Genomic DNA, 12,781 nt, shown 5'->3' with positions numbered 1-12,781 from the left:
ACGCTTTTTGCCCGTTATTATTGGACAATCTCAAATATATCATTTGAAATCCCTAAATATCAGCAATAATAAACTACTCAAAATTTACTATATAGACAGAAAGCATAACAACAGGACAGGTAGAAAACTGAAAAAGACCTCAATGTCGACATTATATACCCCGACAGCTGATGAGGTTAAGCAGAGGTTACGTCCTTTTGGTTTGTTCTTTGAAAAGTCGCTTAAGGACTTGATCAAGGGTATTAGATCACATACTGATACACCGGAACAGTTGCATGAATTTTTGATTAATGTTTTAAGTGAGTGCAGAGAAGAAGTCAAGAGTTCGGACTTTAATTCGAAGACCAATGCGATATTGAAATTGACCTATTTAGAGATGTATGGCTTTGATATGGCTTGGGCAAACTTTCATGTACTGGAAGTTATGAGCAGCAATAAAATCCAACAGAAAAGGGTAGGTTATTTGGCAGCTTCACAAAGCTTCCATAAGGATAGCGATATTCTAATGTTGGCGACCAATTTGTTGAAAAAGGACCTAAAGTATAGTGCAAAGAATGATACTGTTAGGATGGGGATTGCTTTAAGTGGGTTATCTACTATTGTTACCCCAGAATTGGCCCGAGACATATGTGATGATTTACTACTAATGTTGAACAGCGCTAAACCATATATTAGGAAGAAGGCTGTAACAGCGTTATTTAAAGTGTTTTTACAGTATCCCGAAGCCTTGAGGGACAATTTTGATAAATTTGTGGGTAGACTCGAGGATGATGATCTTTCTGTGGTATCTGCTACTGTAAGTATTATATGTGAGCTTTCGAAGCATAATCCACACCCCTTTATTCAATTATCACCCTTACTCTACCAAATGCTGATCAAGGTTGATAACAATTGGGTTATCATTAGGCTTTTGAAGTTATTTACAAATCTATCACAGGTGGAAACTAAACTAAGAATAAAATTACTGCCTAATGTATTGGAATTGATGGATAGCACATCTGCGATATCTGTGGTCTATGAATCAATAAATTGCATAATTAGGGGAAATATGCTTGAGCCAGATGATTACGACACTGCTGTAGCATGTTTGGACAAACTGCATGACTTCTGTAGTTCAACGGATCCAAATTTGCGTTATATTAGCTGTGTGTTATTCTATAAAATAGGGAAGATTAATCCGGATTTTATTTCCAATTTTGATAATTTAATTCTGCGGCTTTTGAAGGATGTTGATGTATCTATTAGGAGCAAGGCCCTCGAGCTATTAGAAGGAGTTATCAACGAAGATAATAGTATCGATGCTGTTAAAAGTTTACTAAAGCAATTGGTTGATGTGGATACAATTAATATTGATAATCAGGAATTTAGCATCGATATACCTGACTCCTATAAATGTAAGATGGTGCATACAATTTGCAAAATAACTTCTATGAACAATTATGTCAATATTGGAGATTTTGAGTGGTACCTCGCCTTATTGTCAGACCTCTGCGTTGTTTCGCAAGATTTACCTGATAAAAGTTTAGGCAATAAGGTAGGAGAGCAGGTGCGGAATGTCATGATTAAGGTACCTGAATTAAGGGACAAAACTATCGTCATGATTGCAAAGTTAATAACAACTGACACAATCAACAAACAACTACCAGGTGTTTTGAAGGAATGCATATGGTGTTTAGGTGAATATTCTTATTTGCTTGAAAACAAGGAGGAGATTATAAGCTTTTTTGTAAAGAATGCCAAAAGCTATGAACCGGAGGTACAACAAATAATGATTCCTGCAATGCTGAAAATATACAGCAACTGGTGTAATGGAGCTGTGAGTATACCAATTGCGACAGTTAAACAGGTCACATCTGAAATGGTTGTGCTCATGGAATCTTTTGTGACATCTAAGAATTTTGAAGTGCAAGAAAGGGCCTCAGAAACCCTGGAATTTTTAAGATTATGCTTGGAATCATTATCTGAAGATGATAGTGAAGAACTGCCTCTTCTAATAACCGAGGTGTTAGCAAGCTTTTTCAATGGTTTTGAGTTACAGCCTATAATTGCCGGGACTCAAAGAAAGCTTCAGTATAGCGCTAAAATTGATTTGGATACTCCATTTTTAACTGAAAAGGAACTTGAAGAAATGATAACTAAGGAAGAATCATTTGACGGAATTCAATCCCCATATGACTCTGAAAGTGAAGACAAGCATACTCCAGATACATTTTTAGACGAAGCTCCGTACTTAATTCTGTCACCAGAAGAACAGGAGGCATTACAAGAACGCAGAAGGCAGGAGAGATTGAATAACCCATTCTATTTGAACGATGATAATAACTCCACTAAGAAGACTTATAGTCTAATCAGTGGCGAAGAGGTAACTCCAGAGCCCGCGAAAACTATGGCTACTTTGACTGCGGATAGTGAACATCAACTAAAGCCTAAGAAGAAGAAGAAGACTAAGGTCAGGGTCATCTCCGACGCTGTGATCGTTGATGGAATCAGTGATCGTGCTGTAGATGATGATAATTCAGAAAGGCAAAGCATATCCTCTTCTATTCGTAATAGAATAGCCTTACAAACAAAGAATAATTTAGACTCTTTTGATTTCAGTAAGCGTGAGTATGAAAAACGAGATGAATACTATGAACCAGTTGACTTGCAAAAACTGAGAGAAAAGTTTTCCCAGCAACAGTTGGTCGATGAATACAATGGATCTACTGCCGAGGAAGTAGTGATTATCAAAAAGAAGAAGAAGCATTCAAAAGACAAAGAAGCATCAAGTGGCAAGAAGAAGAAGAAGAAGAAGCCAAAGTCACAGCAGAAATCTAAATCAGCCGGCGAAAGTACTGGAGAAGAAGTTTCTCCTCCTATTGTAGGTTTTCAGTAGTTTATTATTACATTAATTACTATATACTGGTAATCTTGCGTTTTTACTAATTCTTTCATTTGGCGCTGCCCGTGTATCTTGATTAAAATCGACTACTATGTATTTTCCGATAAACTAAGATAGTTAGGCGCTTAATCATAACCTCGACTGAGAATTCCCTTACAATAGCCTGCTGAACAGTATCAGATTGATGTCATTTAAAGCTGTCATCACCACAACTTTGCAGCAATCTATATGGTCGAAAGCTATTCATACTTTATCAACTATTAATCAAACGATTAACTTTACAATCACTTCCAATGAGCTTCTAATATGGACTATGAATTCAACAGACACCACAATGTGTCAGATCAGCCTGTATGCAGAATTTTTTGACGAGTACTGTTTTGAGCCAGGCATGATAGTGTTTGGGGAGGAGGGAGTTCAGCTAATTGAAGACGTGAAAGGCTGGCAACATAAATTATACTCGTTCCAAATAAATGGTCGTCATCTTTCCTTATTAGCTCGAAAACCAGATAGTGATCCTATTAAAAAGTATACAATTCTAATCAACAACACCTCTACGTGCCCTGAATCGATGGTGAATAAGCTGCAGATAGGCATATATACCGAGTCACTTATAACCAAAGAGTTTTCTCCTGGGTTTAATCCTATAAAGTATGATCCGATTGTAATAGATCTCAAGTATAAGAAACGATTCCTTGATATATATGCTACAAGTGCTGAATCACAAGAGAGTGAGATGCTTGATCCCAGGCTAGTAGGTGTTTTTGAAGTTGTAAGACGACAATTGGATAATGCGAAGTTTAATCAAAGTATTGCAGCAATTCAAAGACCAAAGGTACTACAGCCTGAGAATGAAATCAATTTCATTAGTATGGATAGTACTATATGGAAGAACTTTATCGCAACCTGCACAGCAAGCACAGAAGAAATTAAGTTAGATCTAAACATTAACAAAATGGTTATTACAGCATTCTCGAAGGGGATTTACAATTTGAGGAAACAAGACGTTTTGAAGCAGGCAATATCTATGAGTAATTCCATTGACACACAAGATTTAGAGCATTACTGCCTTTTTAACACAACAGAAGGTCATGAACGAGATCCCAAAAACCTTCCAACCAAGCAGATATCGTTCAAATTAAAAGATTTTAAGAATTTCTTTACAGTTAACCAGGCATGGAAAGGTAGCTGTATTGTTAATTGCTGGTTCTGCATGCCTGGTGATCCAGTATTTTTTGAAATTGATCGTGACGAGGTTAAGCTGACACTGGTACAGATCACTGACGATGTCAGTATTAATGGACTCGCTCAGCAAAAGAAAACTATTCAACCGGTTGCAAGATCACCTAAGAAAACAGCCAATTTGTTGGATAAAGCAACTTCAGAAGCCCACAAAATGCGCGCAGGGAGTACGCCTCCTGCCGATAGTGCGTCAAGTCTACCAGTGAGACGCAATTGGCACCGCAACCCTGTACAGAGTAAACTATTCCTGGAAGATGAAGAAGACTACGAGGGTGGAGTAAATATTACACAAGATCAGTTAGAGCAGCGAATGTCATCTCTTCCAGGCAGCAGGGCATTGAAGCGGGCTGCAACAACTGTTGCATGGGGAGCGACAGAATCTAGAGACGACAGTCCTCACGAAGATCAAATCACTATCCTTAAGAAGGAGAAACAAAAGTTTCTGGAGCACTTGAAGGTACGAAAACTTGAAAACAAGAATCATAAAAATGTTGCTGCCGATAACGAGGATACGCGCGACACACAGGGCACAGATTTAGGACCAACTCAACAGTCTTTACCCAAAGGATTATTTGATAAACTGGATATGATGTGAATTACTATTTTGATATAAAAATGGCTGAGGATAGCTTTAAAACACTATGCAATATGAAAAACTAGCTTAAGAATAGCGTCTCTGCCTTTCCACAGTTACCTTATTTGCTGGCGCTGGTTTCGGTAGTGTTTTTGGCTTGCGTTATTTGCTCTTTCCCACTAAGATAATGATATTGTAACCACCTGAAACCTTGGCCTAATTGCGCAGTTTCATTAATGATATGACAACCAAACAATAAATAGTTCTGTGGAGTAACAGCTAATGCGTATCTCATGAATACAGCGGAGTAAACAACCAAAGCTGCAGTCATTGAACCGGAAATTAATTCAGGGTCTTTCTTCAAATCCACAATTGCTGCTATAGGGATACCAAAGTTAGAAACAGGGCCCCAGAAATGGGTAGTGAATACATATTTTAAAGTCTCTTTGTTAATGTATTTTGAAATTAAAGATTGTGCTGCAGCTCTTTGTACAGGTTGAGACATAGTGATGGATATTATTTTATTCTTGGAACGGGTGATAAAATGAACCTGGGAAAAGGCAAGAGGTGAGTTTTAGAGTTGATACAGACTCTATTTTAGGAACGAATAGTCAAGAAGTAAGTGGTGTTAAGGGAAGTCGATTCCATGTTAATGAAAGAATTTGTAATAAATCCGGGTAAGCCTTTTGCATTTTCTTTTTTTTTGAAGATTTTAAATGCAGAAGCTTAAAGTTAGGTGATGAGATGACTTACAAGTTGGTTAGTTTGGCGTTCAGAGGCAATAATTGGGTTGAGAATAACTACTATAGAAATTACCTACCCATCATGGATAATACTCGATATAACTACAATGCACCAGTACCAGCGAATCTTCCTAAGCCAACATCGTCAGGTACTTTAGAAGGGCCTCCACCTAAGCGTTATAGACCAAATAACTTTGAAAATAATCCTGCTCATGTCCCTAATATGTTATATCAGCAACCTGATTATGGCCAGTATGCGGAAGGATATTATGGGATGCCGCAGCTTGGTTATGCCCCTCAATGGCAACATGCCCCTCAGTATGCTTATCCTTATTACTTACAACCGCCTCAGGTAAGCCAATACCCCCATATAGTGCCTCAGATGGCCGAATCCATACCTAACGCGAACCATAGGAATACCATACATGATATAGTGAAAAAAGAGGAGAAAGGCGATGTTCTGAAAGCAAGTTTGACGTCCGAGATGGAGTTAAAAGAGACTAAGGGTACGAGGATTGAAGAAAATGAAGACAATGAGGTCAACAATTGTAATATTCGTACAGAACATATATCAGATGATGAAATAGATGGGACTGCAGGCGATGATAGTCTCTTAATACCAGGTACGTCGATTTCACTAAAGACTGAGGACGATATTGCTAAGTGGCGAGAAGATCGACGTAAGATGTGGCTGGTAAAGATATCGAATAACAAGGAGAAGCATAAAAAGGACATGAATATTGAAGATAAACACATAGCATCAAGCCCGTTGGTGCAGGTGAAGAAAGAAAAGAATTTTATAAACTCCATCCAAAACCAGGTGAATAGGTACAACCCACAGCCGAGATTGAACTTAGGTTTGGTACAACGTTCAATGGCTAGTGAAAACTCCAAATTACTGGGATTCATAAAGCAACTTGGAGAAGCTAAGATGCTTGAATATGTTCTGACCGATAAAGAGAAGGATATACTGTTTGGTAGGACGAACAAGATCCCATTTGGCAAGAATGGAAATAACAACCACAATAACAGACCACAGCAGAGGAATTTTATGAATAATCGGACATCGCAATCGAGGTATAATCGATAGATTAGCCTAAATCCATGTCTTTATTTACTTGTTCCTTTACATTATTTAGTGTATATAATGAGCATTTTAGAGTTTTCCTATAATCAATTCGGTTATAGCGGCCCCAATAAAAGAACCAATTACCATGCCACGAAACAGACCATTATTATTTGGAATCTTTGATTTTTCTAGTTTTTGTACCTTTTTTCTCTTGTGCTTATTCTTTCGTACACTTTTATGCTTCTTTGGTTTAGATTTCTTCGAACGCTTAATGTTCAAAGATCCATCTAAATGCATAAGATTTTGCTCGATTTTAGAAGCGGCCGAGTCGAATATTACTAGATCTAATTGTTTCTTTTCTTCGTCATTAATTGTGTCGTCAGGGACTAATGTAATTTCAGGGTCTATATCCTTTTTGTCCTTAGCTGTAGCCAGTGGAGCCGCGTGAGCTATCAACACAGAGTCTCCCATTACTTTAAATTCGATTTCATATAAATATCTACAACATGGTATTAGTGTCGATACTTATTTGAAGCGTCTTGTTTTATTATATATTGACCTCTGTCGTTTCATCTTCGTTTCAAAAGTTTTCGTATTATTCACATTATCAATAATAATTTCCGATACCATTGTAACTTCGTTAGGCTGTTTAAAGCTTACCTTGGCTCGCACTAAGTTCATAGCATGTGCCGCCATTTAGGAAATAACCAATAGTAGGTATATGCCATTAAATCAACTGCTGTAATTTACTTATAAGATTACTTAAAAGATTACTAAACGTGATTATTTCGGACAGTTTACTCTAAGTTCACAGCACCAGCTATGAAACCTACCACAAAACCAGTCAAAGTTCCAATTATAACAGACTTCTGGCGCCACAGCTTTTGTAAAAATGCCTCTTTTGCGAATGCCTTGTCGGACTCAATGTGAAGTCCACTGTAACCTTCCTTTTCTGAAGCCGAATCTGAAAGGTGATCACTATCATGAGAGTCATTGGACTCCACACCAAGCAAACCTAGATTTGCTTCAAATCTATCGGGCTTGTTGTCATTAGCATATGAGACATTACAACAGTTGGAAGATGAGAAACAGCTTCCGTTAAAGGGTTCCTGTTCCGAAATAGGGGATCCTTCCATGGAAGTGCTTAAGTTTTCATTGCTCCAAACCTCACTGTAATTTCCTTCGGAGCTAGTCCCGAAGTAAAAAGGTGAAGATAAGTTGGGATTCTCGAGCAATCCACCCGTTGTAGGACAGGGGGAATCATCATAAGTAACATTTCTTATTATTAGTTCCCAAATCTCATTATGCAATGGATAAAGATTGACCTGCAACTTCAACCTTGCCCCCCTGCTCTGAAAAGTGGTTACTGGCCTTTCCATATGAACTAAACCAAAGCGTTCTCCATTTTTTAGATCGATTACCTTCGCAAGACCATTAATATTACTTTGTAAATCAATGATACCATGGGTACTACCAACATCTTCAACATAAATCCGTATATTTTCATAAACAGCATCATTGTCACTTGTATGTATTCCAAGTTTCTTGACATGTAATATTGCATGTTGTTTGCTCAAACTTTTTTCATTGTAGTACAGATTATTAGGCCTTGCCACCCTATTAGGATCTTTAGTACTTGCCCTACCAATAACTTCTGACAACCCATCATTGATATTGAACTGGATCTTTCTGTTTTCGTGTGTACTTAATAAGCTCATTCTTAAGTAGAGTTACCGCTACTGCAATGCGACCAAAATTGTGGATAAATCAGTTCCTCTAACCTGCACCAATATTTTGCTACAGCTGATTGTTCTTGAGACCAAATAAGTTATTATTCTTATATAAACTTATGTGAGTTCGAGATATGTTCACCTATGAATATTAATTGGGCGGCTGACTTCCCCTTAATCCACAGCCGCCAGTGAATTCGTCAATAACGATTAGGTTACCTTTGGTCGTAGACGGTCGTTAGAGCCAACTCTCCAACGAAGTGTAGTCTCAGTAATCTAGAAAGCAGTATTTAGTACCATTAGATCGTTAGATTGGTTATTTCCTCAAGTCTTTTTTTTGGGTATTTTGGTACAATTCGAGTTGGCGCTTTGCGATTTAAGATCATGTTTCTTGGAGGTATGAGACTTTTCATACGACTTCTGCATCGCTTTTGCATATCGCCTATCCTCTTCTTGCTGCATCATTCTAGCAAGCTCTTCATCTGTGAGGAAAGATGCGTCTTTTGCTTGTTCTAAACTTGCGTTTTGAGGTCCATTATTATCGATATTACTGGGAAACATGGCGTCATTTCTGTCATTTGAATGCTCCATAGGGGCAGGTGTAAGGTCTCCGGTATAAAACTCATCTCTATAGCCGTCTACAAAGTCTAGTGACTGCCATACAATGTCAGAGCGATATTTATACCCGAGATCAGTTACAAGTGTGAAAAGCACGCCGTTGTGCTTATATATGGTTGCGAAATGATTATTACGGAACAAAATTGCGTAGCAATCATCCTGCATAAGTTTCTTTAGATGTTGAAGGCCGTAAGTAGTAAGTTGTGTGGCGCTCTCTTCCAAGAATGCGCATAGCATTGCGGCATCATTTAGGAGTTGCTTATTCGGTTGAGTAGATTGTGGATCTTCCTGGAATTCAGCTACTAGAACGAGAGTTTTCTGTGCATCATCATAGGAATAAGGGGAGATTCGTTCGTAGTCGTTGGGGAATTGGTCAGGGTCCACTAACCAGCCATGAACCAATTTGACATTAAAGAGCCTAAAAAGAGCCATTTCAGGTGTATCCCGGAATGTGCCATCAAATGCAGGATCCACTGGCAATCCAGTATGGAGTTGTGGTAATAATTTCAGTAACTTGTCAGTGTCGGAATAAGCGCTTGTAGAGTTTTGCACAGCAATATTTGCCAATGAAGTAACCAAATCATGCAAAGTTACAGTAGGCTTTTGAACTAGTCTAATAAGGTTGCTTGCCTTCGAAGCATATTTAGGGGATAGAAGCAATACATTTGCCAAAGCTATTAGTGCACATGGACCATTTTCATTTTGCAGCAGGATAGGTAGTCTTGTACCTCTGGTAACGACATTTTTAGTCTCAAATTCAAGGTTCATGTCGGTAGAATATGCAGTATTACGAGCTTTGAACAAATACTGAGACTCGATACACCATTGAGTGTAACATTGTATAGGGTCTCCCGCTGAAGGAACGCGCACTATTTGTTGCATTTATAAAAGAGATTGTAACTTACGCCTGCGGAGCACCCACACATACTTTTCAATCCAAAGCTTCAGAACTTACGAGATGAGTACGCACTTTGACCCATGTCATATTAGGACTATTAGTCATATGATTATTAACTGATACGTTAAATACCAGATTATCGTATGCAACTGGGTTCCAAGATATCCGGCGATAGTAAGAGAGGCTTCAAGATCATACATTCTATTCTCGTTTTAAGATACAAAATAATAACATAAATTGATATGTCAATAGAAAAGGTCATATCAGAATAAGAAGTAATACCAGAATTACAAAGAGATGAAACGCAAAGGTAAGGTCCTATACTATGTGTCTTGGCACTTGCTGGTAGAAAGGGCACATAGTAGGTGGTACATATGACTTCCTTGAGCAAATTTAGACTTCTGAATACAGTCGTTTAAATCTTCTCCATCATACGCGTAGGTGTAGATCACTTCCTTATAACATGTAACTCATTCACTTCTGTAATTGAGCAAGACTGTCTAGAAGACTTTGTACACTACTTCCAGGTTGATTTGACTGTGGTTGAGGTACGGGTTGATGTTTCTGTTGCTGCTGCTGTGCTGGCGGTTGCTGTTGAGGAGGGAGCTGATGCTGCTGAGGGGGAGGAGAACCAGCCATAACAGGTGGAGTTTGAGAAGCAGCACCATATCCCGCGTATGGATAACCCATTGTACCAGCTAACTGTTGTGCTGCCTGTTGACCTTGAGGATTGTTTTGGAGCTGTTGAATGAGACCTAGGACTTGCTGCTGTTGATTTGGTTGTTGCTGAGCCATAGACAATAAGCTCGATATTACATTTTGTGGTAGATGTTGGATTGCCGCTAGAAGCTGAGATTGGTCCATTGGACTATTCGCCTGACCTGATGCAGCCATTGGAAGCTGTTGGGGAGCAAAGGTACCATAAGATTGCATGGCAGGATACTGCTGTCTTTGCTGAGGTGGCGGTGGTGGTGGTGGTGGAGGTGGCACAGCAGCCATTGGTCCAAACATTTGCTGCGGCGGCATATATGGAGGTTGCTGTGATTGCATACCGTATGCTCCATAATACTGCTGCTGAGGTTGAGGCTGAGGTTGAGGCTGAGGCTGCGACTGGAGATGCTGCTGCTTCTGCTGCCTTTGTTGGGATAATGGACCACGCTGTTGTAAATGAGGAGATATGGATCCACCAGCAGCTCTAGTATTTTTCAAATTATTAAAAATTGCAATTGAGTCCTCACATGAAACACTGATATACTCATCAAATTTTGTCTCACCTTGAGGACCCTTGTAGAAAGATTGAATGTCAACGTTTCTAGTCTTGTTCACCAAAATAACACCCCATACACCGTCATAAGCTGCATCATTAATTAGCTTCCGCAATTCCATCTTAGGCTTTAAGAAAACCATATCAGTCTCAAGATCCGATCCATTTCTGAAGTTATTGAAAACTTCATTAGCGTATGCACGGTCTGCTGTTCTCTTTACTAAAATCATACATTGCGGAATCCGTTTCTTAGTCTTCTTATAGTGATTGTCACTGTACATATCGTCTTCGTCATCTTGCTCATCAAATGGTCTTTTACTGGAAGTGACGAATGTAGAACTGCTATTAGTGCCATGATCACCATGGTCAAATTGGGGTCTACTGTTAGAACTAGAAACCTCCAAAATTAGTTTCTTACCAAAGTTGCTTTCATTTGATTCACACTCGATAGCGTCCCGCACTGATTGCGCATTATCGTATTGAATAAAACCAAATGCATTTTTAATGTTAATTTGGAATATATGACCATAAGGGGAGAATATCCTGAACAAGTCTTCCTTTGTTACATTCTTCAAAGGCAAGTTACCAATAAATAGCCTCGACTTTGGTGGAAAATGTTCGATCTCTGTTATCCGATTTTCTCCAAGGAGGTACTCAGAGTACCTTTGCCTTTCTTCAGGAGTCATGGACTGAGACATGTCAGGACGTGGAAACCGCCTTCTGCTTAAAGCATCACTAACAACCGGAGAAACTGACTTGGTAGGCATAGCTGTTTCGACGTTTGAATTCAATAAAGTTATAATAGCCACAACCTTTTCTTGTGCAGAGAGCTCTTTAAACTCCGGTAGGGAAAGCATATCACTGTCTAAAATATATTTAACCTGTTTCTGCAAAAGTTGATTGTCCACGTTTCCTAACTTGTCCGTAATACTTTGTTCCTTAATGCCAAGCGATGAATTTTCGTACTGCTTCGAAGAGTCGTCATACTTAACTATGGACGAGTTCTCTTTCTTAAAACTATCACTGGAATCCTCTTCTTCATCGTTTTCCTTCTCATCATTTTCATCAAGTACCCCTTCCAGCTGTTCAGGTTCCTCATTTTCAGCACTATTACTGTCATTATCACCTAAACTTGATCCATCTTGGGAAATCTGTTTCTCTTCTTCCTCCACTGAACCTTGATTCTCTTCGCTGTCGCTGTCGCTCTCACTCTCTTCTATTTGCAGTGGATCGTACTGTTCTCCTTGTCCCTCACTAGTTTCTGTCGCTTGCTCTAAATCTTGCTTTTCGTCTTTGTTGTCTGATTCATCACCTTGATCCTCACTGTACAAATTCACATCATTGTCTTCTTCGTAAGTAGACTCACGATGGACATACGCCGCTTCCTTCTTGTCATCAGAGTCAGAACTTCCCGATCCTCCCTGTTGACTCTTCTTTAAAGCAGACATAATAGCCTGTAGCTTATTATCCTCTGACATAGCTTTCGTGGTTGTTTGGCAATATACCTAAGTAAGTCGTTAAAAGCCTCTGTACAATTTGTTTATTTCAAATAAAGAAAAGGCTTAAATTACAACAACTTTATTTTGCAAGGTGGCAACGTCAATCTATCATCACCTTATACGAGTCAACAGTATGTAGAGATTTCATTTTGCGGTCAACATAATCCAGTGGTGTCCAATACTGCTAGCCTTGCGACGAAGGTCTGGTATTATCACCAGCTGTCAAGTCTTTTAGTACTGCTTTCCTTTAATACCGGGGTTTC

The 12,781-nt window shown here is 38.9% G+C and overlaps 8 protein-coding genes across 8 annotated transcripts; 3 read left to right on the top strand and 5 right to left on the bottom strand.

The window, feature by feature from the left end:
• Window positions 1-142: 142 nt before the first annotated feature.
• Window positions 143-2,875, top strand: APL5 (Apl5p; the record flags this gene model as incomplete). Its single annotated transcript, XM_018132858.1, has 1 exon — window positions 143-2,875. One exon carries the CDS (start codon window positions 143-145, stop codon window positions 2,873-2,875), a length of 2,733 nt encoding a protein of 910 aa, XP_017988347.1.
• A 190-nt stretch (window positions 2,876-3,065) lies between these two features.
• Window positions 3,066-4,718, top strand: DDC1 (Ddc1p; the record flags this gene model as incomplete). The annotated part of the gene is made up of 1 exon (XM_018132857.1): window positions 3,066-4,718. The coding sequence occupies one exon, from the start codon at window positions 3,066-3,068 to the stop codon at window positions 4,716-4,718; it is 1,653 nt and encodes a 550-aa protein (XP_017988346.1).
• A 100-nt stretch (window positions 4,719-4,818) lies between these two features.
• Window positions 4,819-5,202, bottom strand: MPC1 (pyruvate transporter MPC1; the record flags this gene model as incomplete). The annotated part of the gene is made up of 1 exon (XM_018132856.1): window positions 4,819-5,202. The coding sequence occupies one exon, from the start codon at window positions 5,200-5,202 to the stop codon at window positions 4,819-4,821; it is 384 nt and encodes a 127-aa protein (XP_017988345.1).
• A 239-nt stretch (window positions 5,203-5,441) lies between these two features.
• Window positions 5,442-6,530, top strand: RSA1 (Rsa1p; the record flags this gene model as incomplete). The annotated part of the gene is made up of 1 exon (XM_018132855.1): window positions 5,442-6,530. The coding sequence occupies one exon, from the start codon at window positions 5,442-5,444 to the stop codon at window positions 6,528-6,530; it is 1,089 nt and encodes a 362-aa protein (XP_017988344.1).
• Window positions 6,531-6,596: 66 nt separating this feature from the next.
• On the bottom strand, window positions 6,597-6,980 carry PRM3 (pheromone-regulated protein PRM3; the record flags this gene model as incomplete). Its single annotated transcript, XM_018132854.1, has 1 exon — window positions 6,597-6,980. The coding sequence occupies one exon, from the start codon at window positions 6,978-6,980 to the stop codon at window positions 6,597-6,599; it is 384 nt and encodes a 127-aa protein (XP_017988343.1).
• Window positions 6,981-7,306: 326 nt separating this feature from the next.
• Window positions 7,307-8,227, bottom strand: AW171_hschr53294 (uncharacterized protein; the record flags this gene model as incomplete). The annotated part of the gene is made up of 1 exon (XM_018132853.1): window positions 7,307-8,227. The coding sequence occupies one exon, from the start codon at window positions 8,225-8,227 to the stop codon at window positions 7,307-7,309; it is 921 nt and encodes a 306-aa protein (XP_017988342.1).
• Window positions 8,228-8,563: 336 nt separating this feature from the next.
• On the bottom strand, window positions 8,564-9,625 carry AW171_hschr53293 (MINDY family deubiquitinase; the record flags this gene model as incomplete). Its single annotated transcript, XM_018132852.1, has 1 exon — window positions 8,564-9,625. One exon carries the CDS (start codon window positions 9,623-9,625, stop codon window positions 8,564-8,566), a length of 1,062 nt encoding a protein of 353 aa, XP_017988341.1.
• A 604-nt stretch (window positions 9,626-10,229) lies between these two features.
• On the bottom strand, window positions 10,230-12,497 carry NAB3 (Nab3p; the record flags this gene model as incomplete). Its single annotated transcript, XM_018132851.1, has 1 exon — window positions 10,230-12,497. One exon carries the CDS (start codon window positions 12,495-12,497, stop codon window positions 10,230-10,232), a length of 2,268 nt encoding a protein of 755 aa, XP_017988340.1.
• Between the last annotated feature and the right edge of the window lie 284 nt (window positions 12,498-12,781).

The sequence above is a fragment of the Eremothecium sinecaudum genome, chromosome V (assembly GCF_001548555.1).
Source record: "Eremothecium sinecaudum strain ATCC 58844 chromosome V, complete sequence".
In the NCBI taxonomy this organism is placed as follows: Eukaryota; Fungi; Ascomycota; class Saccharomycetes; order Saccharomycetales; family Saccharomycetaceae; genus Eremothecium; species Eremothecium sinecaudum.
This window is presented reverse-complemented; position numbering and strand designations above follow the sequence as displayed.